Source organism: Palaemon carinicauda, chromosome 1, assembly GCF_036898095.1.
Source record: "Palaemon carinicauda isolate YSFRI2023 chromosome 1, ASM3689809v2, whole genome shotgun sequence".
NCBI lineage: Eukaryota > Metazoa > Arthropoda > Malacostraca > Decapoda > Palaemonidae > Palaemon > Palaemon carinicauda.
Genome location: NC_090725.1, coordinates 306,616,277 through 306,641,482, shown reverse-complemented (window position 1 = coordinate 306,641,482; position 25,206 = coordinate 306,616,277). Strand labels below are relative to the sequence as shown.

The following is a 25,206-nucleotide window of genomic DNA, read 5'->3' as shown; positions in this document are numbered from 1 at the left end:
TTATTATTGCTGCAAATGCTCATTTATGATATTTCCCCACCCAATAAACTCCGGTTTCCCACTGGGGCCCCCCATAATTGTCTTTATATAAGGGGGGTCCAAAAACTCATGAACTGGTGGTTTGCCCCTAATAATCATGGTCAGAAATGCATAAAACATAAGGTAGCGAGTGGGAAAAATATATGGTTCATGTATTTGGCTAGAAGTTAAAGTACAGTATCATATATGATACTTTAATTTCTAGCCAAATACATAAACCAACAGGAACTTTGAAGCTACTGTACCTGTATATGCAAATGCTTTCAACATTCTACGGATTAAGTAGACTTGATACTTTAATTTCTAGCCAAATACATAAACCAACAGGAACTTTGAAGCTACTGTACCTGTATATGCAAATGCTTTCAACATTCTACGGATTAAGTAGACTTGAGTCACCAACTATCTTTTAGTATTGATTTTGTTTTTATGATCTTGGAATTTCAAAGAACACTTGGAAGTTTTAGTTTTTCTGATAATATTTTGTTTTAATTTCACCATCTTTATCAGGGATCTTGACATTTTTGTAAGTTTCACTATGCATTATGCACTATGGTAAATAATTTTCTCCCTGTTTCAGTAGTTTATCTTTGCATTTCTCCAGAATTAGAACTATACTTAAGTACTGTATATGGATACTGTACAGTAAATGTACTGTATCTAAATCTTAGAGGTACAGTACATGTATTACCATTTAGTTATACTGTACTATATACAAGTTTATATTGTTGTTCATTACTTTATCCAGGTGTATAACATGACGAACACTGATACTTTATTTTCAATTACTTTTTTCAGGTGTGGTTGAATCTGAAGCATCAAGAATGGGAGACACTGTTAAACCAATTTACGTGGATCTGGCATCCGAAAGTGACGATCCTCATGTCACTGTAATTGACAGTTTATGTTTGACATGTCATGAAATGGTGAGAAGATATGTGCATTAAAGTACTGTTTTGATTTGTCTGGTTATGTAAGACTTCTGTAATTTTGGAGAGTTAAGATATCCTTTTCCTGAATGTAGGTTAAATCTCACATGAATGCAAACCATTACCCTTTAATAAGAGCGGGATTTCATCGAGGTTGTTATAGTTGCTATCAGGGGGAGGGTATACCCCACCCATCAGAAAGTCGGCGCAGCCTTTGTTTGAATTTTGACCTCAAGCGAGTATAGATATACTGTACTACATACTACCTCGTATGGTTATTTTAGTCTTTTGGTTTGTCTTTTAGATTGAATAATTATATTGGGAGATTGTTGTATTCAAGGCCTATATTAATGGAAGAATACAAGTATTTTCATTATTTTTATATTTTTGTATAAACTCATCATTATCATAACTTACTGTGTCATCATTGTATCCACTGCCTGATTACATTAGCAAAAGTCCAAATTTGTACAGATTGGTCCCTGTTCACATCCACAAAGTATGTGGTCCATTGGAGGGATGGGATGACCACATACCACATAGGTACTCAGGAGAGCGACTCTTTTCAGTTAGTTGGGTTTATATTATCCTACTTTTCCAATTAGGGTTGGAGCTTAGCTAGTAATACAGTAATAATAATACTACTATCTTCACTGAGAGAAGTCTCTCAGTCTCAGTGGTTAAAGGCTATCAGTCTTCATACTGAAGGTTATGGATCTTTCCTCCTTGTAGAAATTGTCTAAACTCATAAGGAGCTTTGAACAGTCTTGTCTTCATCATGATCAGGTCCCAGGAGTAGGACTGACCTTTGTTTTCAGGTTTATTATGTGTGTTCCCCATGATTGCTTGGAAGGTTTGCTAGATAAAGATCTAACTCTAAAGACTGCCTTCCTGCTAGCCTTGGCATCGACAAAGCAAATCGTTGAACTTGATGGTATTTCATTCGGGACTGTACATTCCAAAGGATGGAAGGAGGTATACGTAATTTTTGTGCCAAAGTTTGTGGCCAAGACAGAACCCCATAGTGTACAACACTAGGTTAAAGTACTTCTCTATCTCTTCACTTCAAGAAGCATCCACGAGTAATCAAGATGAGTCACTTTTCTGTCCTTTAAGGACATGAAAGGTCTATCTAAAGAGGCTTTCTTAGCACAGGTCAAGATGAATAACTCTGAAAACAAGGAGGTCAAGAACTCAAAAAGTCAGGGGCATTGATTCCACTTGAGCAGTCAAGAAAAAACTTGTCAGTGGTGCGCATATTGAAGGCAGAAGTCTGGGAATGACAGACGATCTTCACTTTCCACTGTCTGCGGAGTGTACCCATCAGTCTTTGAGTACTATTATTCTTGGCCCTTTGGTGGTTTCTCAATGGGTTGTGTAGCCAGCCTAGCTTCTTTGCAGGACAAGAAGCATTTCATCTAAGATGATGATTATTGATAAGAATGAAAATGAGTGACTGGCAACTACTATTAATTTTCTTTGCCCATCCCTTAGGGGAGTGGCAATGCAGCCATTATTTACCGAACTGGACCATAATGCAGGTAAGCTTCGTAACAAAACAACCTCGCTCTACAGACAGGATCAGTGGGGAAGTATCTCTCCCCATCCTCCTCTAACAAGGGGGAGATTGGAGGAATTTATGCTAAATCCATTGCTTATCTGAAGCTACGTGTTAGGGATATAAGTTCCTTCACTGTCCAGTTACTAGACAATGATTAGGTATGAACCTAATCTAATGCTTCTAGCATCCCCATACTTGAACTGTTCAGAGGTTGCCAAAGTCATCACCTTTACCAGTATTTGTGTATTTTTATTTAAAGAATGTGATTCACTGGTGGCTAGACTTTAAAAAGGCCTCACGGTAGTTCTTCGATTTACTGGTGGTTACTCTCTTTGAAAAGGCCTTGCAGTAGTTGCAGGACAAGTTTTCGTTGTTCTGGAAAGGATTCTAAACTGATAGAACAATCATCCTTTTCATTTCTCACATTTACTTATTCACCATAATGGCATATTAAGTGATGTAGCCTTTCTCGGGTTATCTAGTTCTCTGTTACACAATGGGATAAAATATATCAAATTTAGGAGTATCTCATTAGCTTCTCCCATGCATCATTAGTATATACATTGTACAAACCTCTGATTATACAGTTATTATGTGGCTGGCCACATGCATATGGCCCTCTGGTGTGTTGATTAAACTTTTGTGTTATATCAGACTCATTTTTCCAAAGTATGGAGACTTTGTAATCAATCCTTCCCCATTGAATTAAATGAAGTTTGTGCATGTTAAGTTATAGGTTTGTACAGTACCTGATTATGTTTTTAAAAGAAAGTTTTAGATCAAAACTATGACTTGTATGCTGTAATTTCCTTCCTTCATTCCTTACATTCTCATTCTCAAAGACTTGTTAAACAAAAAGTAAAGCTGCTCGCAAAAGAAACGGTATGTAGGGAATACTGTACTTGCTCCAGAAAAGCATTTTTCGTAAACATTTTGTGACATACTAAAGGTTATTGTAAATTACAGTATCAGTATTAGTGAGATTGTTTTTAAAAAGGAAACTTATTGTTAATTATTAGCATTAGTGTGATTTTAAAAAAGGAAACTTTTTATTTTTGTGTATTGTCAAATATAGACACTTGTAGTCTCGTATTTTCATATAAGATTTTATAATTGTACTGAGTAAAGTTAAATATTTTTTCAGGGGAAAACACGGCTTTTGATGACGAAGATCCCTCATTATAGGGAGGTAATTTTGTCCTCCTTTAGTTGTGACCATTGTGGAAATCATAATACAAGTATCCAACCGGGTCAGTACCAAGAACTTGGCGTTAATTACCAGTTCACGGTTCGTGAGGAGAAGGATTTAAGCGTGCAGGTAGTTCGGTCGAATCATGCCACTATATCTGTTCCAGAAGTAGAACTAGAAATCCCAGCTGACAGTGAAAAAGGAGGTAAGTTTGATGTATTTTTTTTCCTTTCATATTAGATTTTTGTATGTATTACAGTTCTTATTACAGTGTAATGGAAAGGCTAGTCCATCAAAATATATGCAATCTTAAACTATTAATATACTGTACAAATTAAAATTTAAATTTGCAATAATATTGTTAGAGAAGGTTAAGGATTTGCTTACTTTGTTCTAAAGAACAAGGCTGCTTAGTTTCAGATAAGGCCATGTGGAGCTCTAATGCTCCATTAGCTTTATTGTGATTGGTAGTATGGGTCAGATTTTCATGGGGGTGGCAGTACCTGAACTCTGAAATAAAGCTACAGTACAGTAGTTGTAGGAAGTAAATCTCTGTTATAATACTGTACATGTCATACAGTTATGTCTTTTTATAGCCAATTTTAAACTGCAAATAAAAAAAAACATACTTTTTTCCTACATGAAACAAACCTTTGCCAATTTTCTAGGGAGTAGGTTGGCTAAGGCACCAGCCACCTGTTGAGATACTACCGCTAGAGAGTTATGGGGTCCTTCTCTCTGGTTACGGTTCACTTTCCCTTTGCCTACACATACATCGAATAGTCCGGCCTATTCTTTAAAGATTCTCCTCTGTCCTCATACACCTTACAGCATACAGTACTGTGGATACAATCTGGGGAAATAAAAAAGCAAGTTTCAGTGTCCAAGGACTCCCTTAAAGCTGCAAGATCGTTTAGGTTGATTCCTCCAGTCCTGTTGAAGCAGTGGAAGTTCTATGTTGTGGAAGGTACTCATCCCAACTCGTTACCTCTTGATCCAGACATTGCTGCTTTGACCCCAAAGATGTTCAGTGAGAAACTGGCTCAGCAGCCGACTGTCTTCTGTGGCTGAATCTCTTGATTTAGAAATTGTGGCTACGTCTGCTGTGCAGGCTTGTTCATGGTTGGGCCACTGGTCGGGCATAGTCTCCTACTATATGGTTTCGTAAAAGAAACAGAAATGGTATGAAGAGCTCATCTCAATACCTTAAAATTTTTGATTCACCAATGTTCCTTTGGAGTAATTGCGTAAAGATTCGGGATACTGTAGTGACAAAGTTCGTTCATCAGATGACGTCTTGGGATTTGTCAGCTCTATGTAACACCCTGTTGATGCAATGCCTTACCTGGTTTCCCCCTGAAGAAGTTGCAGCGATAGTAGAGAAATGGGAGAAGGCAAGCCAAGCAGCGATAGTAGAGAAATGGGAGAAGGCGAGCCAAGCTGCCAAGTCCAAATCCTCCACTCCTAAACAGCCTCAGTAGCATAGTAGGCTTCTTCCAGAGGATGACCATCCTCATTATAGGAGGCAAGGTTAATCGTCGAATTCGTTTCACCGTCGTGGATAATGTAATAGGAGAGGTTGGGGTAGAAGACAACCACATTAACGAAGGCAATTCCTTCATGACACCCTTTGTGGGGGATGCCTGTGAAGTCGTTAGACAAGGTGGTGGTATTACGGGGTGGAACCTTGGACGGTAGAGATTTTTCAATCTGGGTATCGCGTCCTGTTCATGAACTGTTGCCCTCTTCTCACTCTTGACTCCAGCGAACTCATCATTGTACTTGGGAGGGTTTGCCAAAAACTTTACAGGATGAGTTTTGAACTATGCTGGGGAAGAATACCGTAGAGGAAGTTAATAGGTCTCTGGGCTTCTCCAGCAACTTGTTCCAGTCGAAAAGTTGACGAAGGTTGGAACTTCTTTGTTCTTTAGACATTGTTCAAAGTGGAAACTGCCAGCAGTCCTAGAAGCAGTCAAATGAAACTGCTTCCTGATGTCCATGGACCTTAAGGATGTGTACATTCAGATTTTGTTTCATCCAAAATCAAGAAAGTATCTCCACTTTGTTCTGGGGGAAAAGGAGATTCCAATTTCGAGTTCTTTGATTCAGCCTGTCTACAGCCCCACAAGTGTTCACAAGCGTCTTCACCCTGGTATCATCCTGGGCTCATGCCTTAGGCATCGCTATTTTGTGTTATCTAGACAACTGGCTGTTATGGGTAGAGTCCGAATCTCAGATTCTATGCGACTGAGACCCTCTGGAGTTTAGTCAAGATCTTGGAGACATGAAGATTGATAAGGCCAAAGAAAGTGTTTCAATCTGGAGACAGGCTACCCTTATTCAGAGAGGTCTCAGCATCCTTCTTAGGAAGGAACTCCTGTAAAGTGAAACTGAAGCAAATATTTCTGGGGCATCTCACGTCTCTGGAACAGTTAGTTCCTTTTGGATGATTAAATCCTAGTAGTGCTAAAGGACACAGACTCCATGGTGGTAGTCCCTCCAGAAGTCAAGACTGATCTCTCATGGTGGCTTCGGGAGGAAAACCTTTTGAGTGGGTAGCCGTTGCAGGCCCCTCTTCTGGAGTTTTTTTTTCCGACGTGTCTCGGCAATGGTTGGTAATACTTCTGCAGACCCAGTTCGTTTCTGGTATATGGACACAGGCAGACATGAATTACCATATCAACTATATAGAATTGAAGGTGCCTTATCTACCATTGCTCCATTTGACACTTTCTTCATGGTAACTCGGTAGTGTTGATGAGTGACAACACTCATCTTAACAAGCAAAGGGGCTTTGTGTTGGATACATTACCAACATTAAACTGCTAAGAGAATCCTATGATATGAAATTTCACCCACAAATGAAGAAAAAAAGCTTATTTAAGAGACATACCTTAGTGAGATATGAGTATCCAGGCTATCAACTTGGTCTTCCGCATTGCAATTTAGATACCTAAGAGTGTGACTAAGAATGCAGGAATGTTAGGGTTTAGTAGCCCAAGAATCTAAAGTAAATAAAGTAATTGAGGCTTCACAAGAGGATCTCGACTGTATGGCGCAATGAACATTCGGAACCGTTACTAATGAAGCACTATGACCACTGGACCAAACTATGCAAGTCAGGTTAGGGTAAACAACCTGGCAAGTAAATCACACTTACCACCTGCAAGCAGAGATTCTACTTCTGAGATTCACAAAGAAACTTAATAAGACATTTAAGGCTTGACACCATAAAAACTTGCCTGGTTAAGAGAGAATTTGGCTTGTCATATTCCTATCAACTCCATAATAAACAGCTAGCCTATTCTTATGGATTTCTCTTTGAACTAAAAACCAATTCCATTAGCTCCTTAACTGGAAACACTTTTCCTGAGAGGAACAAAGAGGCATTGTACTCCTCACAATGCTTATTTAAAAAATGTTGGTATACAGTATACCCTTGTACAGGAATGCTAACAAATGCATCAGGGAAGTCGACTTAAAACTCAATAAAGACTAATTACAATCTGGAAGGGTATACTGTATGTCGGAAGATCACCGATGCGATGTTAAGACTGGAAACCAAAGAACCCCTGGCGCTCCTTAGCATTAACCACTTGTGTGTTTCTGTACTTTGTTAGTACATACATCATACATATACCAAGGCACTTCCCCCAATTTTGTGGGTAGCCGACATCAAACAAATGCGGGGGCATAAAAACAATTAGAACAGTGCCCAACGTATCCCTGCGTGTCGTAAGAGGCGACTAAAAGGGACGGGATGAGGGGGCTTGGAACCCCCTCTCCTGTATTATATACTCCTTTGAGACTTTATTAGTGGTATGTATCTATTAAACAGAAGAAAGAAAATTGGAAACTTTTTATGAAATTTTTAGGAATACATTGTTCATCAGTAAACTGAGCTTCTTTAGAAGAAGCAATATGAAAATCATGGAAGGTTCATAGAATGAATTTTCTTTTTTCATATACAATCTTTAATCATAAGGCGACAATCCTGTCTCCCCCCCCCCCCCCCTTGCTCTCATTTAATCTCCTGATTGGGCCACAGTGGAATGTAGATAGAAAGATAACATGAATGGAGACATTTGTGTTTTACTATGGATGGGACTGGATATTGTTTCGTGGTGGATAAAGCTACTTATAATTAATGTTTTTCTGTGAGAAAAACAAGGCTTTTCATTTAAAAATAGTGGATTCTACTGTGAATTCATTTGTTCCATAACTGTATAAAACTTTAGGTTTGTATTTCATTGGAGACCGATTGATTTTGATTTATATTGAACGTTTGAAATATTTTGCAATTAACTACTGGAAATTTTTAAGTTCACCATTCAAAAACTATTTCAGAAATCACGACTGTTGAGGGAATATTACGTCGAACAATTGAAGGCCTCTCACAAGACCAGCCAAATCGGAGATTAGATCATCCTGAGATATATGAGCAAATTGAAGAATTCATTTCGAAAATAGAAGAACTATTGGGATGCAAATCAAATTTTACAATTATTGTAAGTACAGTGGATTTTCAAATATAGTATTTGGCTTTTAAAGTATTCTTTATATTTTTTTCATCACTGTTGAGGGAAGTAAAGTTTTTTTTATTGTGGCTATGTTACTAGACATTTATAAAGATATTTGTTCCACTGTTAATATAAACTGTCTTCTTTTGATCATGCATCAGATTATCATTAGACAATTCTTTACCTGACATTTCATCACCAGCATATTTCATCTCTTTACATTTCATCATCAATATATTTCATCATCGCAAGATTTCAACTTTTATTTTAATAGGTTGTATTTTATACAATATATTATTTGAAGACAAAACACAAAAGAAATATTTTCCTATTACTATTAAACAAAAATATAATTATAAATTTTCATTCTATAATTCATATTACCATAGTTAACTGTGTATATAACTCAAAAAATATAGATGGCACAACTTTAAAAGTCCCGTCTGCAAGCCTATTTTCAGCTCAGGATAAACCAGATATCATTACTTGGTTGCTGAACACTAATAATCTTTCTGGATCTTAAATACCGGAATCATGTAAAAGAATTAATAGATTTTAATTTCTCAGGAACTTTAAAATCTATGGAGTTTGGTGAATGGTCAAGGGCATCCTAATATTCTCTAATTCATTGTAGGGTATGCTGAAGACTAGGTTATTTTTGGTAATTTCATAACAGGTCACTAGATAAATTTTGACTTTGACTTCCTTTAACTGCCAAGGGTGTTGGACCTATTACAGTTCACAAATTTTTCATCTCTGCTGCTCTTGCTTCAATGCCATTTTCATCCAGAAAATGGGGAATTTTTGGTACAGTGGTAACGTGTTGGCCTAGCATTCACATGGCAGCAGATCAATCACAGCCCGGGATCGTGAGTTTGAGGTGTTTACTGGTGAGGCCACTGCTGGGGTTGGGCACCATAGTGGGGGTTTGGTCTTGCCCTGATGACATTCTGGTGATCATCTTTTCTGATGAAACTGGATTTGATACCAGACACCTTTACCCTAGGAAGGGAAATAACACTATATCCTAATGTAGTAATGAATGTTCTACACTTTTATTTCTTATGTATTCTCTGTATTTTCTTAATGTTTGTAGTATTCAAATTCCTTGAAGAACACTGTGAGTGGTTTTTCCAAAAGTACAATTGTCTAACATATCGTCCAATGTGTATTATTCGTATGTTTGGAAATGTTTACGGAAGTGAAAACATTTCCTGAAATGAACAAGAGTTAGAAAAAAGTGATTATCTGATTGTCTTATGATGAAATTAGCAATGATTAACTGTCGGGGTGAACTGTCAAATGATGAAAAGAAGCATGGTTAATTGTTAGGTGATGAAATGTCGTGTGATAAAATGACATGTGATGAAAAGTCGTAGCACCAAATGGAGAAGTGTAAGGATATGTGACTGTCTCTGTGAAGCATGCAAGAAGTTTGGCAAATTTGTCATAGCCTGCTGTTGATCTTCTCCATCTTTGTGTTTTTTGTAGGTGTCATAATCGTTCTCAATCATCCCCTTGTGACAAGTGAAAACCGTAGCCTCCTATGCAGTAGGCAGAGTTTGCTGTTTCTCTTGAAGGTTCCTCCATGCCTGGGTCTTTCGGAACTCAGGAGAGTGGGAGGAGACCTCAGGGTAATACTCAGAAGAGGAAATGTCACCTTCTAATGGAGGTAATACTCCTTTGCATTTTCCTCGATGGTTGCCTAGTGCTATTCAGACCAACAAAGATAACCTGAAATGAAGGAAGGTGCTCGTCAGTAGGGAAGGCGTGAGAAGTCTCGGCTTCCACCACCACTTGTAATGGTACCCTTGCAGTAATTGACCTGGTTTGTGTTAATACTTGTGTAGGTACTGGAGGAAATGGCACCTGTTGGTGTGGTCTTGAATGCTTTTGAAGAGGCTCCTGTGGCAGTTTTGTCATTGGCCTCAAAGACCTTGGGTCTGAGGAAGGCTGGTTTGGTAACCGTGAAGGTTATGTGATATTGGGTTGAGGATGAACCATCAACTGTCTTACTGAAATGATATCATACATAAGTGGGCAATTGGTTGATCCTATATCTCATACTTGGGTGGTTATTATAGGAAAGGGTTGGGAGATTTCTTATCCCTTCCAAGGGAGATTGTAATGTTTTTGCATTTGAAATATTTCAATTACAGATTAGTGACATAAAACCTAGATGCACCGGTGTTGGATGTGATAATCTGACTAAACCGAAATGGGTCAAGAGTGTTGTCAGGTGCATTGTGATTGTTCTGTTAATGGGGGCAGGGTTTGGGATCATGAAAAATATTCTATTTATTTGGAGGACGTCAATTCTGCTTGGAATTTGGTTTCTGAGGCAGAACACTGAGAGCCAAGGCTGTTTTCCTCCTTTCTATGTGGGTGAAACGATGTTCTAAGATTCCAGGATTTGCTAACCATTTACGCAGCAAGGATCTTGGAGATCTCATAGGTCTTGATATCCCAATTTCAGCAGTAAGGGGTTTTGGAAATGCCAGCTTAGTGGACCAGGCCCCTTTTCATGTTGTTGACTTTGAATCTAAGGATAACCTAAACTCTGCAGAGAGGAATCTTTACTGTTGGTTTCTTCAGAGGAATCCTTGGGTTGCTTGGGAAAGTATCCCTTTGGGAATATCTTGTCGACCACATGTTGGAAAAGGTTGGATCCAATTCAGGGTTTCACTTAGCAGGTGACTAGTCCACCTGGATTTGTTACGATTGCATCCCCTGTGGATACCTCTGATAAATAGACTAGGAAAGGCATTGATTTGCTCCCTCTATGGTCAGCCTACTTAAGATACTGTTGACCTGTCTTCTGATTCCTTCTCTCTCTAGCCTTTGGATCCAGCTGTGATTGGGTCTTCCTGTTACCAGCTTCTAAGGAAGGCTCCTATTGGAGTTTTTCCTTTTGGTCCTTAGGATTCAAAGTGGCTGAACTATCGGTTTTACACCTTTAAGGAAGGTTTCAAATGGTGCTATTCTTTTGGCTTCTAAGGTTTTGGCTGTGGTTGGCCCTTTGAGTTCCCAGCTTCCAAGGAATGGCCCAATAGGAGGTTTTCCTTCCATTCCAAGTACTGAAGCTCAGTAGTGGTGAGGGATATAGTATAGGGGCTTCTGCCGGGGTTGTCGAGGAAAGGGATTTAGTAGGTAACCCTTATTGATCCTGTGATGGGTGTGTATTCTGGCCAGTCAAATATTTTAAGGTATAAATATACGGATTTTCCATTCGATGATATTGAATTCGTAAACCTGGTGACATTTCCAGACTCATTCCAGGGAATTAGAGGAGCTGGTTAACCAAATAGAGGCACAGGATCTCTTTAATGAGGAGCTTTAGGTTGGCTCTCGTCCTCATCGTTTCTGGGTACATTGGACCTTTTTTCAGTAGACGCAAGGTATAGTCTCAAAAGGTGTCGGTTGGTCATGAATAACAGTACTTCCTCAACACAAGTTTCATCAGGCGAGGACGTTGGAACTCGACTTCTTTGTAAGCAAGTTCCTGATGAAAGGAGTCTTAAAAATGTACAGATTTAAAAAATTCTAAGGTAGACTATTCAGTGTACCAAAGAAAGATCCTTGGAGAGGAGTGATCCTTGATCTTTGTCTCCTCCATAAACACATCAGGTGAGATTTATTCAAAATGATGACCGTCTAGCATGTTCACCAATTACTAAAGTGAGTGGCTTTGACCGTTACTATCAATCTAAAAGAATCCTATTGGCATGCCTCTTTTGCCCACCACATCTGATGTTACTTAGGGTTTCAGCACTGGAGGAAGGGGTATAGGTTCAAAGTAGTAAAATTATCTTCAGCATTGCCCCAAGAGTGTTTATCAAGCTATTAAAAGTAGTGATCAAACTCATGCGGCCACAGAGAGTTCAGATAATTTCTAGACTATTGGCCTGATTTGAGTGGAGACAAAAGAGTTATGCCACAAATACACATTTCAGGTTTTTCATTACTTGGTTTTTGTGATCAACTTCTCAGGGTCAAGACTAATTCACATTTCAGGTTCTATAGGTTTTTCAATACTGTACTTAATTTTCCTGATCAACTTCTCAGAGTCAAGACTAATTCACATTTCAGCTTTTTCAGTACATAGCTTTTCTGATCAATTTCTCAAGAGTCAAGACTAATTTTGAGAAGGATATTTCAGTAGTTAGGTCTTCAATGGAATATAGTGAAATCCACACTAAGCCTACAAAAGCATCTCGGGAAAAAAATTCTTAGTAGGGTCAGATCCTTTGTTTCGAACTGCTTGTCTTCCAGGCGGCAGCTGGAGAAGATTTTGGACCTTCATCAGTTTGCCTCGATAGTCGATCCAATGTTAAAGAACAGGTTGAGAGATCTCAACTGGGTGTGGAGAAAGGTGGTTCGGAAGGGTTTTCATGACCATTGAGTGCAACTGTCTGGTTGTTGCAAAAGAATTCTCAGTTCATGGTTGACACCAAATTCCTTGGCCATGTCGGTTCTATTGGTTTCTTCCCCACGTTTATGGTTGTATTACCACTGAACCTTCATTGTAGACAATGTAACTCAGCATTATGAATTTAGATAAAACTCATTGAAATTAAAATTCACAAGTTTTCTCCCTCTTCCATCCATTCTGTGGTTATGTTTCAAGTTTTATTTTAAAACTCCTTTTGTTAAATGGTTTTTAACAAGATTAGTAGAGGAGCCTATCAGGTCAACTAGATAAGTAGGAAGACTTGGGTACTGTGTCAGAGGGACAGTTTCCCTGTGTTTTTGTTTTATTGACAAGCTATAGCTACTAAAATTAATATTATTATGAATGTTGATTGAGTGTTGAAATTATGAATCATATTTTAAAAATTGTTAGTAAAGTTGTTTTATTGTTGTTAAATGCTGTTCTTATGATAAAATATTTCCTTTAATCTTTTTAAAAAAGTTCATTTTCTGTTGTGAAAGTTATTGTCCAGCATGTGTTGTTAAAATTACTTTTCTTTGCCTCACAGGTAGATGATCCATCAGGCAATACTTTCATTGAAAATACCCTTGCACCCGAGCAGAATCCCCACCTCAAAAGGAAGACATACAAGAGAACTAAGGAACAAAATGCTCTTTTAGGCTTAAATTTTGAAGATGAAGAAGAAAACAAAAATGCTGTGAAACAGGATGATGATAATGAAGAAGAAGAGACTTCCATTAAAGATGAAGTGTTAGTCTTCAACACAATTTGCGGTCATTGTTCAAAGCCAACCCAAACCAATATGAAAGTTACACAGATTCCATATTTTAAGGTAGGTAAAATCTGTAAAAATAGCAGTCTAATATATATAAAAATATAAATTCTCTCTCTCTCTCTTTTTTCCTTTGGACAGTGAATGACACTGCCATCTGGTTTAAGTAAAGGAGGACCTGTTAAGTTCTCGGTATGATCCTGTATAAAGCTCACATCACTTTCATTTAGTTTATCTGCCGTCCAGTGCAGTGTGTTAGCATACAGAGGTTTAATTCAAGATTTTTTTTTTTATCTATCAAGGTTTTTTTTATCTCAAGATTTTTTTTTATCTATCAAGATTTTTTTTGAGAATCACCAATTGGAAATGATAGAGATTTTAAGTTTAGTTTTGTTTGTTGATATACTGTGATTCTCCCAGTAACTATAGACCATTATTTTAAATGCTTCTGTTGGGTTATATTTTGTTGCTTAACAAGCAATAACAGCATGGTAATGTCCAAGTGAATCGGTGTGTTATAAGAAATTTCAGAAGTACAGTAGGGTCCCGAATTATGCGAGAATTTGGTCGATTAATGACCTCGTTTAAATGGAAAATCGCGAATTTCGAAACACACATTAACAGAAATAATTCCATTGCGGCCATGGCAACCAGCAATTTGCCTATTCAAATGTGTTTACTACCCATTTCCAATACTTTCTTTGTACTATACTGTATTTATTTATAATATCAAATTGTTTTTGTAAATAAATAAAACATTTAATATACTTTAAAGTTCTAATAACTTGAAAATGGTTAAAATTACAACCAGGATAGGTGTAAACACCATATATTTCCCGTTATAACACAACCCAAAATACAGACAAATTTTAATGTTTGTCATATCTATTGTATAATACAACTGGTGAATAGCAAAACCATCACTCTATAGACTAGCTTGTTGTATGATTGAAAATCCAGAATTATCAAAATAAAGGCGATTTTATATCATGCGTTTCCTAAACACGCTAAAAAGCACAATAGAAAACGACAACCAATGTTTTGTTTACGTTTATCTCTGATCACAACGAAGAAACAGACGCATTTATACATCTGTGTTTTTGAATTGACAGCAATTTTACCAAGTATAGATTATATGTTGAATTTGTTATTACCAATGTTCTAATTATTTTTTATTAGAACTTTCAAATAAATGAAATGAATGCCATTTATGAAATGTTTTTCTTTATGATGCCGCCTGAAACGGAAACCTTCCATTTGTTTACGCTCCATCTTTGATCATAATAAACAAACGAATGCATTAAACACACATGATTTAAGTCATAACTAATGATATTACAAACATTTAGTAAACATTATGTTATTAAAAATATTTTACTTACCGTATCCATATAAATTCCTAAATTCGTAGCAAAGCTGGAATTTTTTTTTTTTCCTTATGCGTTTAATCCACAATAGCAAACTGCCGCTAATGACAGAGTGATAACTTACGATAATTCTAAACTGTTACGAAAGATAATTGTCCTTTCCATATCCAAAATACTTTTCCTAACTTCAGTTGTAAGTCAACTTGTACCCACCTCAATTATGGATCCATATGCAAAAAAGGTAAAAGAAGAAAGTACTAGGCCTATTTTTAAAGTCACCGAACAATTAGGTTACCGCTATAACGTTCGGAGAGAGAGAGAGAGAGAGAGAGAGAGAGAGAGAGAGAGAGAGAGAGAGAGATGGTTTTAAAGTACTAAACAATAAATATGATAGGTTATAACACATTGGTGTTTATGTAATATTAACTGTATAGATGGTTTGAATAAGTTAAGAAATGGTGTAAACAATTCTTTGATATTGTATTCGCGCGGAAGCTAGACATCAGCTGATGTGATCACAGCCAAAAGTAAAACAAAAATAAGTTAGCAATACTCGATTTTTAAAACACACCCGAAATTTAACAACATAAGTACATGTTTTATTATAGCGCAATTGACATTTAAAGAGTAAAAATTTTCTGGAATAGAATGGTGTTTTCTAAAAAATAGTGGTTTGCGGACGAAATCGGTTACTGTATTTTAAGCTATGATTGAAATGGATGTATACACGGTATAATTTTTTCGTTTTGTATTTAATTGACACTTCAAGAAAACCGATTTTGGTTTCTTCATCTATTTGTAAGTATTGTATAACGAGAGAGAGAGAGAGAGAGAGAGAGAGAGAATCAGCTGTTGTAATTGAACGTCGTGTTTTTGTTTCGTGTACCCCCTGAAGCGAGGAATTGATCGCCACAACTAACAATATTCATGTTAATTTCATTCTTAAACTCAAGTTGCCATATGTGAACTATGGTTTTATTTCTTACGGAGAGAGAGAGAGAGAGAGAGAGAGAGAGAGAGAGAGAGATTTCTGCCTTCAAATCTCTCTCTCTCTCTCTCTCTCTCTCTCTCTCTCTCTCTCTCTCTCTCTCTCTCTCTCTCTCTCTCTCTCTCTCTAGATTTTATTTTACCGTCTACTCTACAAAACCAATGTTTGCAAATCAAATGTATACTGTTTAAAATATGACAAAATGTTGACGACTCGATACCGAAGTTTAGGCTATTCACTGCCGATAAACGAACCCAGTCTACTCGTGAAAACCTTGAACGCCCAGAGGGAAAAATAAGGCTTTTAAATATACTGTACTAAACAAAAATAATGCTTTAATATACCATCATTAACACTACCATTACAATTATCGTAAGGTTGGAGAAAGATAAAGATTACCGAGAACGTAACCACATTTCTGTTTACATTTTGTCAGCTGGACTCGCACAGTTAACGGTTGATTTCATTGTTGATGTGGAATTTTATACTTAAATAGGCTATTCATTATGAAATTATGTTAATGAAATGTAATGTTAATATTGTTTTGTAACATTTATTATAAATCACCGTATTTAGGGCTACCAATATACTTAAAAAGACAATAGATTTGATACATTTTGTAGTGCTTGACTCGCGAACTTTGAACAGCCTCGCCGATACAGAAAATTTATTTTTGAAAAATAGCGATCGCGGAAAAGGGGAATCGTGTAATTCGAACACGCTTAATTCGAGACCCTACTGTATATTGATTTTTTCTTAACATAAGCAGCTCTTCTAGGAGAAGGACACTCCAAAAACAAAACATTGTTCTCTAGTCTTGGGTAGTGTCATAGCTTCTGCACCATGGTCTTCCACTTTCTTGGGTTAGAGTTCTCTTGCTTGAGGGGACACTCGTGCACACTATTCTTCAATGGAATGTTGACTCAAAAATGGCTTAGAGCCATAATTGTGAGAGTCATTTTATGTATAATCAATAATTTTCCTGTGTAGTATTTAGTTTTTAATTAAAGGATACTTAGGAATTTAAAAGTTGAACTTTTAACCTTTTGGTTATGCATTACAGTATTTGTAGCCTTCATATATTTTATCTTTTACTTAGATTTTGTCAAGTAGATCTGTTGATAGTTCCGACTTGAGTATATTGATTACTTGTAGGTAGTAGGTTGGCCAGGGCACCTGCCACCTGTTGAGGTACTACCGCTAGAGAGTTATCGGGTCATTTGCGTGGGCAGACATTACTACATTGAATCCTTTTCTCTGGTTACAGTTCATTTTCCCTTTGCCTACACATATGCTGAATAGTCTTGCCTATTCTTTACATATTCTCCTGTCCTCATACATCTGACAACACTTCTTCACTCAAGGGGTTAACTACTGCACTGTAATTTTTCAGTGGCCAATTTCCTCTTGGTAAGGGTAGAAGAGACTCTTTAGCTATGATAAACAGCTCTTCTAGGAGGAGTACACTCCATAATCAAACCGTTGTTCTCTAGTCTTGGGTAGTGTCATAGCTTCTGTACCATGGTCTTCCACTGTCTTGGGTTAGAGTTATCTTGCTTGAGGGTACACTCGGGCACACTATTCTATCTTATTTCTCTTCCTTTTGTTTTTTTAAGTTTTATAGATTATATAGGGAATATTTATTTTAATGTTGTTACTGTTCTTTAAATACTTTACTTTTCCTTGTTTTCCTTTCCTCACTGGGCTATTTTCCCTGTTGGAGCCCCTGGGCTTATAGCATCCTGCTTTTCCAGCTAGGGTTGTAGCTTAGAAATTGATATTAATAATAATAATAATAATAATAATAGTAATAATGATAATAATGATAATGATGATGATGATGATGATAATAAAAAGAATAATAAAATTATTGAATATTCTCTGGTTTTGATGTCTTGTGAGGAAAGGGTAAAAGACTCGACTTCAATGGAATGTTCACTAAAAAATGGTTTAGTGCTGTATTTAAAAGTGCCATAATTGTGAGAGTTATTTTATGTGTAATCTATAATTTTCCTGTGCAGTTTCTAATTTTTAATTAAAAGATGTCTAGGGATTTGAAAGTTGAACTTTAAACCTTTTGGTTGTACGTTACAGTACTTGTAGCCTTCATATATTTTGTCTTTTACTTAGATTTTGTGAAGTATATCTATTGATAATTCAGACTTGAGTATATTGATTACTTGTAGGTCGTAGGTTGGCCAGGGCACCTGCCACCTGTTAAGATACTACCGCAAGAGAGTTATGGTGTCTTTTGACTGGGCAGATAGTACTACATTGAATCCTTTTCTCCGGTTACAGTTCACTTTCCCTTTGCCTACTCATACACCGAATAGTCTGGCTTATTCTTTTCATATTCTCCTCTGTCCTCATACACCTGACAACACTGAGATTACCAAACAATTCTTCTTTGCTCAAGGGGTTAACTACTGCACTGTAATTTTTCAGTGGCTACTTCCCTCTTGGTAAGGGTAGAAGAGACTCTCTAGCTATGGTAAGCAGCTCTTCTAGGAGTTCACTCCATAATAAAACCATTGTTTTCTAGTCTTGGGTAGTATCATAGCCTCTGTACCATGGTCTTCCAGTCTCTTGGGTTAGAGTACTCTTGCTTGAGGGTACACTCAGGCAAACTATTCGATCTTATTTCTCTTCCTTTTGCTTTCTCAAGTTTTTATAGTTTATATAGGGAATATTTATTTTAATGTTGTTACTATTCTTAGAATATTTTATTTTTCCTTCAATTGCAGGAAGTTGTGATAATGGCAACCAGTTGTGATGGATGTGGCCACAGAACAAACGAGGTGAAAAGCGGAGGTGGAATCTCAGAGAAGGGAAAACGCATAACATTGAAGTTAACTGACCCTTGTGATATGGCTCGTGATGTTCTCAAAAGTGAAACTTGTGAGATAGAGATTCCCGAGTTGGGTCTCCACCTAGGAGGAGGTCTCATTGGTGGCAAGTAAGTATAGATTTCTTTTTATTTTTTTTTAGGATTTGTAAATGTGAGTAGATATGGCAGTTTGAGTGAGTTGTCAAGGTTTGAATTGAATTTAATTCATAATGAATGAATGAATAGGAAAACTGCAGTTAGCCTTCCGAATTACAAAAAAATTACCTCTTTCTCTGTAACTGATAGTTGTTCCAACACGGGGTACTTACCTCGAACTACTTTCTTAGGAGTATCTGGGAGACTCCTCCCAACCGACCCGAATTTTGTGTAGTTTACCCTATTCCCGTTTTCTATGGGGGTCTATCTCAGGCGGAGTGATATGCGCCCTGAGGCGACCCGGGGTCGGAGAGCATGCTTGCTTAGGTTGTGCTCCTCAGTAAGTTTCTGGTCGCGACGTGATTACCATCTCGCCGCGCTCTCCTCTCCCAGTGCGACCCTTTGTGTCTACCACGCATTACCCACGTGTTCATTCCCCATCCTTTCCTCTGTGTCCCTGTGTCTCTTGGTGTCCTAGTGTTGCGTAATGGAGCATCCTCGCCGTTGCCCTAGGCCTGTGGCTGGAAAATCTTGTGGTGCGTTTCTTTCCAAGCCCGAAGTCGATCCCCACTCCCTGTGTTTGTCGTGTAGGGGCAAGGTATGTTCCCCTACAACCATGTGTCCGGAGTGCGAGTCTTGGACCGAAATTCAGTGGGTCCTCTACGGTACTAAAAAGAAGAAAGCTGCCAAGAAATCGCCCAAGAGGGCCAACGTTTCTTCGTCATTGGTTTCGCCGGATGCCTCGTCAGAACGGGGTTCCCTTCCACCTTCCCCTACCCAGAGTAAGTTAGGAGGTAAGTCTGTTATGGGGAAGCTGCCCATTGGCCTTCCCCAAGAGTCTGAGATGTCTGTGGGGGATGATATTAGATCAGTTCAGGCATGTGTGGGGCCTGAGGGAGGGGCGGGAGTGTGTTCAGGAGACGAAGTCCTGGTGCCTACAGGGCCCGTCTCTACGGAAGATCCTATGTGGGTGAAGACAGGTGCAGCCTTTTCCCCTGCATCCTGGATGTGTGTTTCAGGTGCTTCAGCGACCGGGGAAGACGCCGAGAAGGCAGGCTCATCTAATTCGGACCCCGCCGCATGGGATCCACCAAGGACGCCCTTCAGGTCACCCATGAGGTTAGAGGAGGAGTTCGATGCTTGGTTCGACCGGAAGAAGGTTCCACGGTCTTCCCCGGCGCCCTCGTCAACGCTCCCGCCCGTCTTTCTTCAACCCTCTTCGCCAGAGAACCGATGCGGAGTTCACCCTGCGAATTTGGATGACTCGGGAAATTCGGCGGACTCCCTCTCCTCCTCCTCGTCATTCTCGTCGGAGGACGAAGGTCCAAAGTCCTCAAAGAGAAAGCGGGAAAAGTCGCAGAAGAAGAAGTCCCGTTCTCGTTCCAGGCACAGCAGGAAGAGATCCAAGACCTCAAAGAAGAAGTCCAAGAAGAGTCGCTCTTCGAATGATAAGTGGGAGAGAATTACAGTACCCCGGAGTGAGCTGTTTAAGGCTACCTCAGCCGCGGCCACTTCTGGTTGGCTCCCTAGAGCCTCATCTTCACCCTCGTGACCCTACTCCTCCAGCAGACCAGATCTCCGTCAGGGGACGTCGCATCAAGCCTCCCTAGACGACTCTAAGGCCACGAAGGCTCCCGCTTCTTCAGCCCAACGGAGGGAGACGCTCCTCCAGACGGAAGGCTTGGCGTCATCCGCGGCCACCTCGGCTGTCTTCAGCGAGCACCGAGGACGCCCTTCATGCTTAGAGAAGTCCACAGCCAAGGGGGCCCCCGCTGGACAAGGTAGACCCATGACGGATACCTTCATCCCAGCGGATTCGCCCATCCTGCGGGCAGGCCCGTCAGTTGCGAGGCAGGAGAAGAAGCTGCTCCCTTCCCGCACTCCCCCTCCCGCCCTCGATGAGTCTTCTTGGGTGGAGTAGCGGATGCCTTGGTAGAAGGAGGAGAGTGCTCATCAGATGACATCTCCTCTTATCGGAAGGTCTTGGCCCTCATCAGACGACACCATTGGTTGGATGAGCCCAAGCCCTGGGTGGAACAAGCCTGGCTCTCAGGACTCAGCAGGCTCGTGGACAATCCGGTTCAACAGAGACCTTCCTTGGCGCTCCCCCTAGCACGAGACGTAAAACTAGGGATGGAGCACATAGACAAGTTCTTAGCCAGCCAAGCAGACGCCCCTAGGGGTCAGAGTGCCTTGAAGCTTCTTCCTGGCCCTAAGACCCAGAAACGTTTTTACGTCCCGGAAGGACGTCGTGGGGGACTCTGCGCAGTAGAGTCGGCGGTCACCACGTTGAACCAAGGGGCGGTGGAGGACAGGGCATCCTCGGCCTCAGTTTGTTTATCCCCAACGGAGACTCGATGATGGAAGACATGGCCCAGGATCTAGTCTACGTGTCTTCTTGGTTTGACTGGTGGGCTTGCCCTCTGGTGGGCTTCCAGTCCTCACATGATCTCTCCCTGCCTGAGAACCAGTCCTTGCTGAGAGAGTTAATCAATTCAGGGGGAAAACCACTGAAGTTCCTTTCTTACCAATCTCTCTCCCAGGCCGCCAACTGGGTCCTGCCGAAGAGAGACACCATCCTAAGCTAGTTAGTGAGGAAGTTACCCGACCGAGAAGCAAGGTTTCTGAGAAACTCCTTGGTGTGGGAAGGGTCGGTGTTTCCCCCTCAAATCGGTCGAAGAGATGATGGAGAGGGTCAGAAAGTTGAAGGATGTAGAACTAAGACCCCCTCCCGTGAGACGTCCAGTGCACAGAAGACCCTCGGCGGACGTCACACATACCTCTCATTCCTCCCCAGTCCAACCGAGGAGAGAAACTCCAACGGCTTCTTGGCTCCAGAATTCACAGCCTCCCCGTAGGGGCAACACTACCTCTCAGTCTGGCTTTAGACCCTACGGTAACTCTAGGAGAGGTCGTTCCAGCCGCGCTTCTAGGAGGAGATAGGAAGAGAGGCCCCCTACTCCTACCGGAGCCTCAAGTAGGGGGATGCCTCAGACACTCTTGGCAAGCATGGCGGGATTACGGGGCAGATCCCTGGACCATTACAATCCTGAAGGAAGGATACAGGCTACCCTTCCTGACGGAGCCTCAGCCACTTATTTCATCCCAACAGGCGGAGTGGTTGGTGCCCAAAGACCCCTTGAAACGTGCAGCGTTACAGGAGCAAGTGTTGACCATGATCACCAAAGGAGCGTTGGAATCGGTCGAGAATCCCGGGCCGGTGTTCTACAGCAGGCTCTTCCTGGTGGAGAAGTCGACAGGGGGATGGAGGCCAGCCATAGACCTGTCAGCCCTCAACAAGTTTGTGGCAAAAACCGACTTCAAAATGGACACTGCGAAGATGGTGTTGGGGGCCTTGAGAGAGGGGGACTTCATGATGTCCCTGGATCTCAAGGACGCCTACTTCCAGGTCCCCGTTCACCCCTCCAGCAGGAAGTTCCTGAGGATAAAGTGGAATACCCAAGTCTTGCAGTTCAAGACCCTCTGCTTTGGGCTGTCGACAGCGCCTCAGGTCTTCACGAGAGTCTTCACAACAGTTTCGGCCTGGGCACACGAGCAGGGCATTTGCCTGATCCGGTACCTGGACGACTGGTTGTTACTTTCAGCCTCAGAGGAAGAACTGAAGGAGGAAGGTGCGAGGCTTCTACGTCTCTGCAAGGACTTGGGTATCACAGTCAACTTTGAGAAGTCCCACTTGACACCCACCACCAAGATGACCTACCTAGGGATGGTCCTGGACACCCGGCTGGTGAGAGCCTTTCCCTCCTTGGAAAGGCTGGACAATCTAGACCGAGTACTGCAGCCCTTCCTCACGAGCCAACCCAGGAGAGCCAAGGATTGGCAGAAGTTATTGGGCCATCTGGTGTCGCTAGAGAAGCTAGTCCCTCAGGGGAGACTCAAGCTCAGGGGTGTTCAATGGAACTTGAAGGAACGGTGGTCCCCAGGATAGTTCCAGTTTGCCCAGGAACGTTGGAAGTCCTACAGTGGTGGCACGACAGAACGAACACCTTGAAGGGGATGCCCTTCGCACTCGATCCTCCGGAAATGTTGTTATTCACCGACACGTCGAAGGAGGGTTGGGGTGCACACCTCCTCGACGAATGAACGAAAGGGAAGTGGTCCCTCGAGGAAGGGACCCTACACATAAACATTCTGGAGATGATAGCTGTCCAGAGAGCATGTCAAGAATTCGTACATCTCTTCAGAGGAAACACCGTGGTGTTGATGTGCGACAACGCCACGGTTGTGGCCTACGTAAAGAAACAAGGTCGTCTAAAGTCAAAGGAGTTATGCACTCTATCGACAGAACTGCTGGAATGGGCGGCAAAGGAAGGGATCGAAAGTACGGCCAGGTTCATCCCAGGAAAGAAGAACGTCCTAGCAGACGGCCTCAGCAGGGTAGGCCAAGTGATAGGCTAGGAGTGGACGCTACACCCAGGAGTAGCTCAGACAGTCATCCTGAAGTGGGGCTCACCAGTGGTAGACCTCTTCGCCACTCATCTGAATACACAACTTCCCGTGTTCTGTTCTTCAGTTCCAGATCCAGCAGCAGCGTTCGAGGATGCCTTCCAACATTCTTGGGACAACCTCGATGTGTACGCCTTCCCACCCTTCGGAATGCTCAGGCAAGTGCTCAGCAGAGTGAGGATAGCAACCAACCTACAGATGACTTTGGTAGCGCCTTGGTGGCCGGAGAGAGAATGGTTCGCAGACTTGAAGGAACTAGCTCTCCTTCCCCCTTGGCCCCTTCCAGACAAACCAGACCACCTCCATCAACCTCACTTCCAGAGATTTCACGAAAACCCTCGGTCCCTCCGCCTACACGCGTGGAGGTTATCGAGCGGCTCCGAAAGAAGGAAGGGTACTCGTCGACGACCACAACGAGGATGTCGGGTTACCTAAGGCGTTCCTCAGTCGCAGTTTACCAAGCAAAGTGGGCTGTCTTTTCGAAATGGTGCACTGCCCGGAACATCAAGCCCCTGAGGGCTTCTATTCACGAGATAGCCGATTTCCTGGTGTATCTTAGGGATGACGTAGGTACAGACAGTCCCCAACTTACGAACACAATAGGGACCGAGAGTCTGTTCGTAAGTCGTATTGTTCGTAAGTCGTTAGTGTTAAATTTTGGTCTGGAGTAAGCGTAACCTAACTCAGATGTCTACGATTTTCAGCAGTAGAAGTCAACAAATAGCCCCATTTCATATAAAATAGGTTATTACAAATATTTTACTTTATCATATTACAGTAGTCTATATAATACTGTAAAGTTCAGTACAGTATGTTGTTTTATTATCCTGTACTGCACACTACATAATGGAAACTTGCACAAAAAATCGGCCATACATATGCACTGCATTTCTGAATCAGCTGACTTTTAAGTAAAATCGTAGTAAATATAGTATACTGTACATTTAGTACAGTACTGTACATTAATTCCTTTTTAAATAAATGTACTGAAAGATATTTTATTGTTCCATTACCCAATTTTTTTTTGCTAGAAACTTACGTAAACAAGCGGCCATTTGCATTATGTACTGTACTGTAACGTTTACCTTTTCACGCTTATCAAATCAGCTGACTTTATTTTAATTTTGACCGACGGAATCATTCTTTGTAGAGTATACGTCACGTATCTTGTGACGTCATGTATTTGGCGGAACCGGAAGAGCGCTGACAAACCGAATGATTTCCTTTCATTATGTTGCCGAGTAATCTTATTACAGAATTCTCATAATCGAAACACCGAGTAACGATATCAAGTGTTTTAGTGGTCTGTATCATTAGTTATGAGATTAGTACAACTTACCGTAAAGTTAAGAAAAAAAAGTCTGATGTTATATTTCTTCTGGCGGAAGGCGAGAGGCAAAGCAAGTGATTTTCTTCCGATCCGTTACTATTCCCATAATCGAAACATCGAATAAGGATATAAAGAATTTTTTAATATTTTTCAAAGAAATATGAAGACTTAACTGCATTAAAAATCAAAATACGGAGAGAGAGAGAGAGAGAGAGAGAGAGAGAGAGAGAGAGAGAGAGAGAGAGAGAGAGAGAGAGAGAGAGAGAGAGAGAGAGGGGGGGGGGTTGCGTATTCCGTTTATAACTAATAATAAGGTCTATCAACGAACTGTATGGAAAATGTGATACCCTATAATATATTAGCGCTGTTGTAATATTCACTATGAAGAGATTTCGAATATCAAGAAAATTATATAAATCAGTGTTATTCGTACTATATGTGCGCATAATCGTAATACTGCAGCGTCACCTTGAGATCAGCTGATCTCCCAACCAAAAGTAAATCAAAAGTAATTGTTGATTATTGAAATGCTCAAGAAATTAAAAAAAATATGAACGTGCTTTAATAAACCATAATTAAACACAATAATGTCTAATGAAATATGAAGGCTTAATATTGAACGAAAAATT

General features: G+C 40.4%; 1 protein-coding gene across 1 annotated transcript in view; it reads left to right on the top strand.

Annotated features, from left to right (window-relative positions):
* Zpr1 (zinc finger protein Zpr1) overlaps positions 1–25,206 on the top strand; it is a 48,948-nt gene that overhangs the window by 9,363 nt on the left and 14,379 nt on the right. The window contains exons 2-6 of the mRNA XM_068393564.1: positions 838–965; positions 3,674–3,923; positions 8,066–8,226; positions 13,218–13,502; positions 18,542–18,753. Of these exons, the coding sequence (XP_068249665.1) occupies positions 864–965; positions 3,674–3,923; positions 8,066–8,226; positions 13,218–13,502; positions 18,542–18,753 (1,010 nt within the window). The 5' untranslated portion in view covers positions 838–863. The remainder of the gene's footprint in view (positions 1–837; positions 966–3,673; positions 3,924–8,065; positions 8,227–13,217; positions 13,503–18,541; positions 18,754–25,206) is intronic.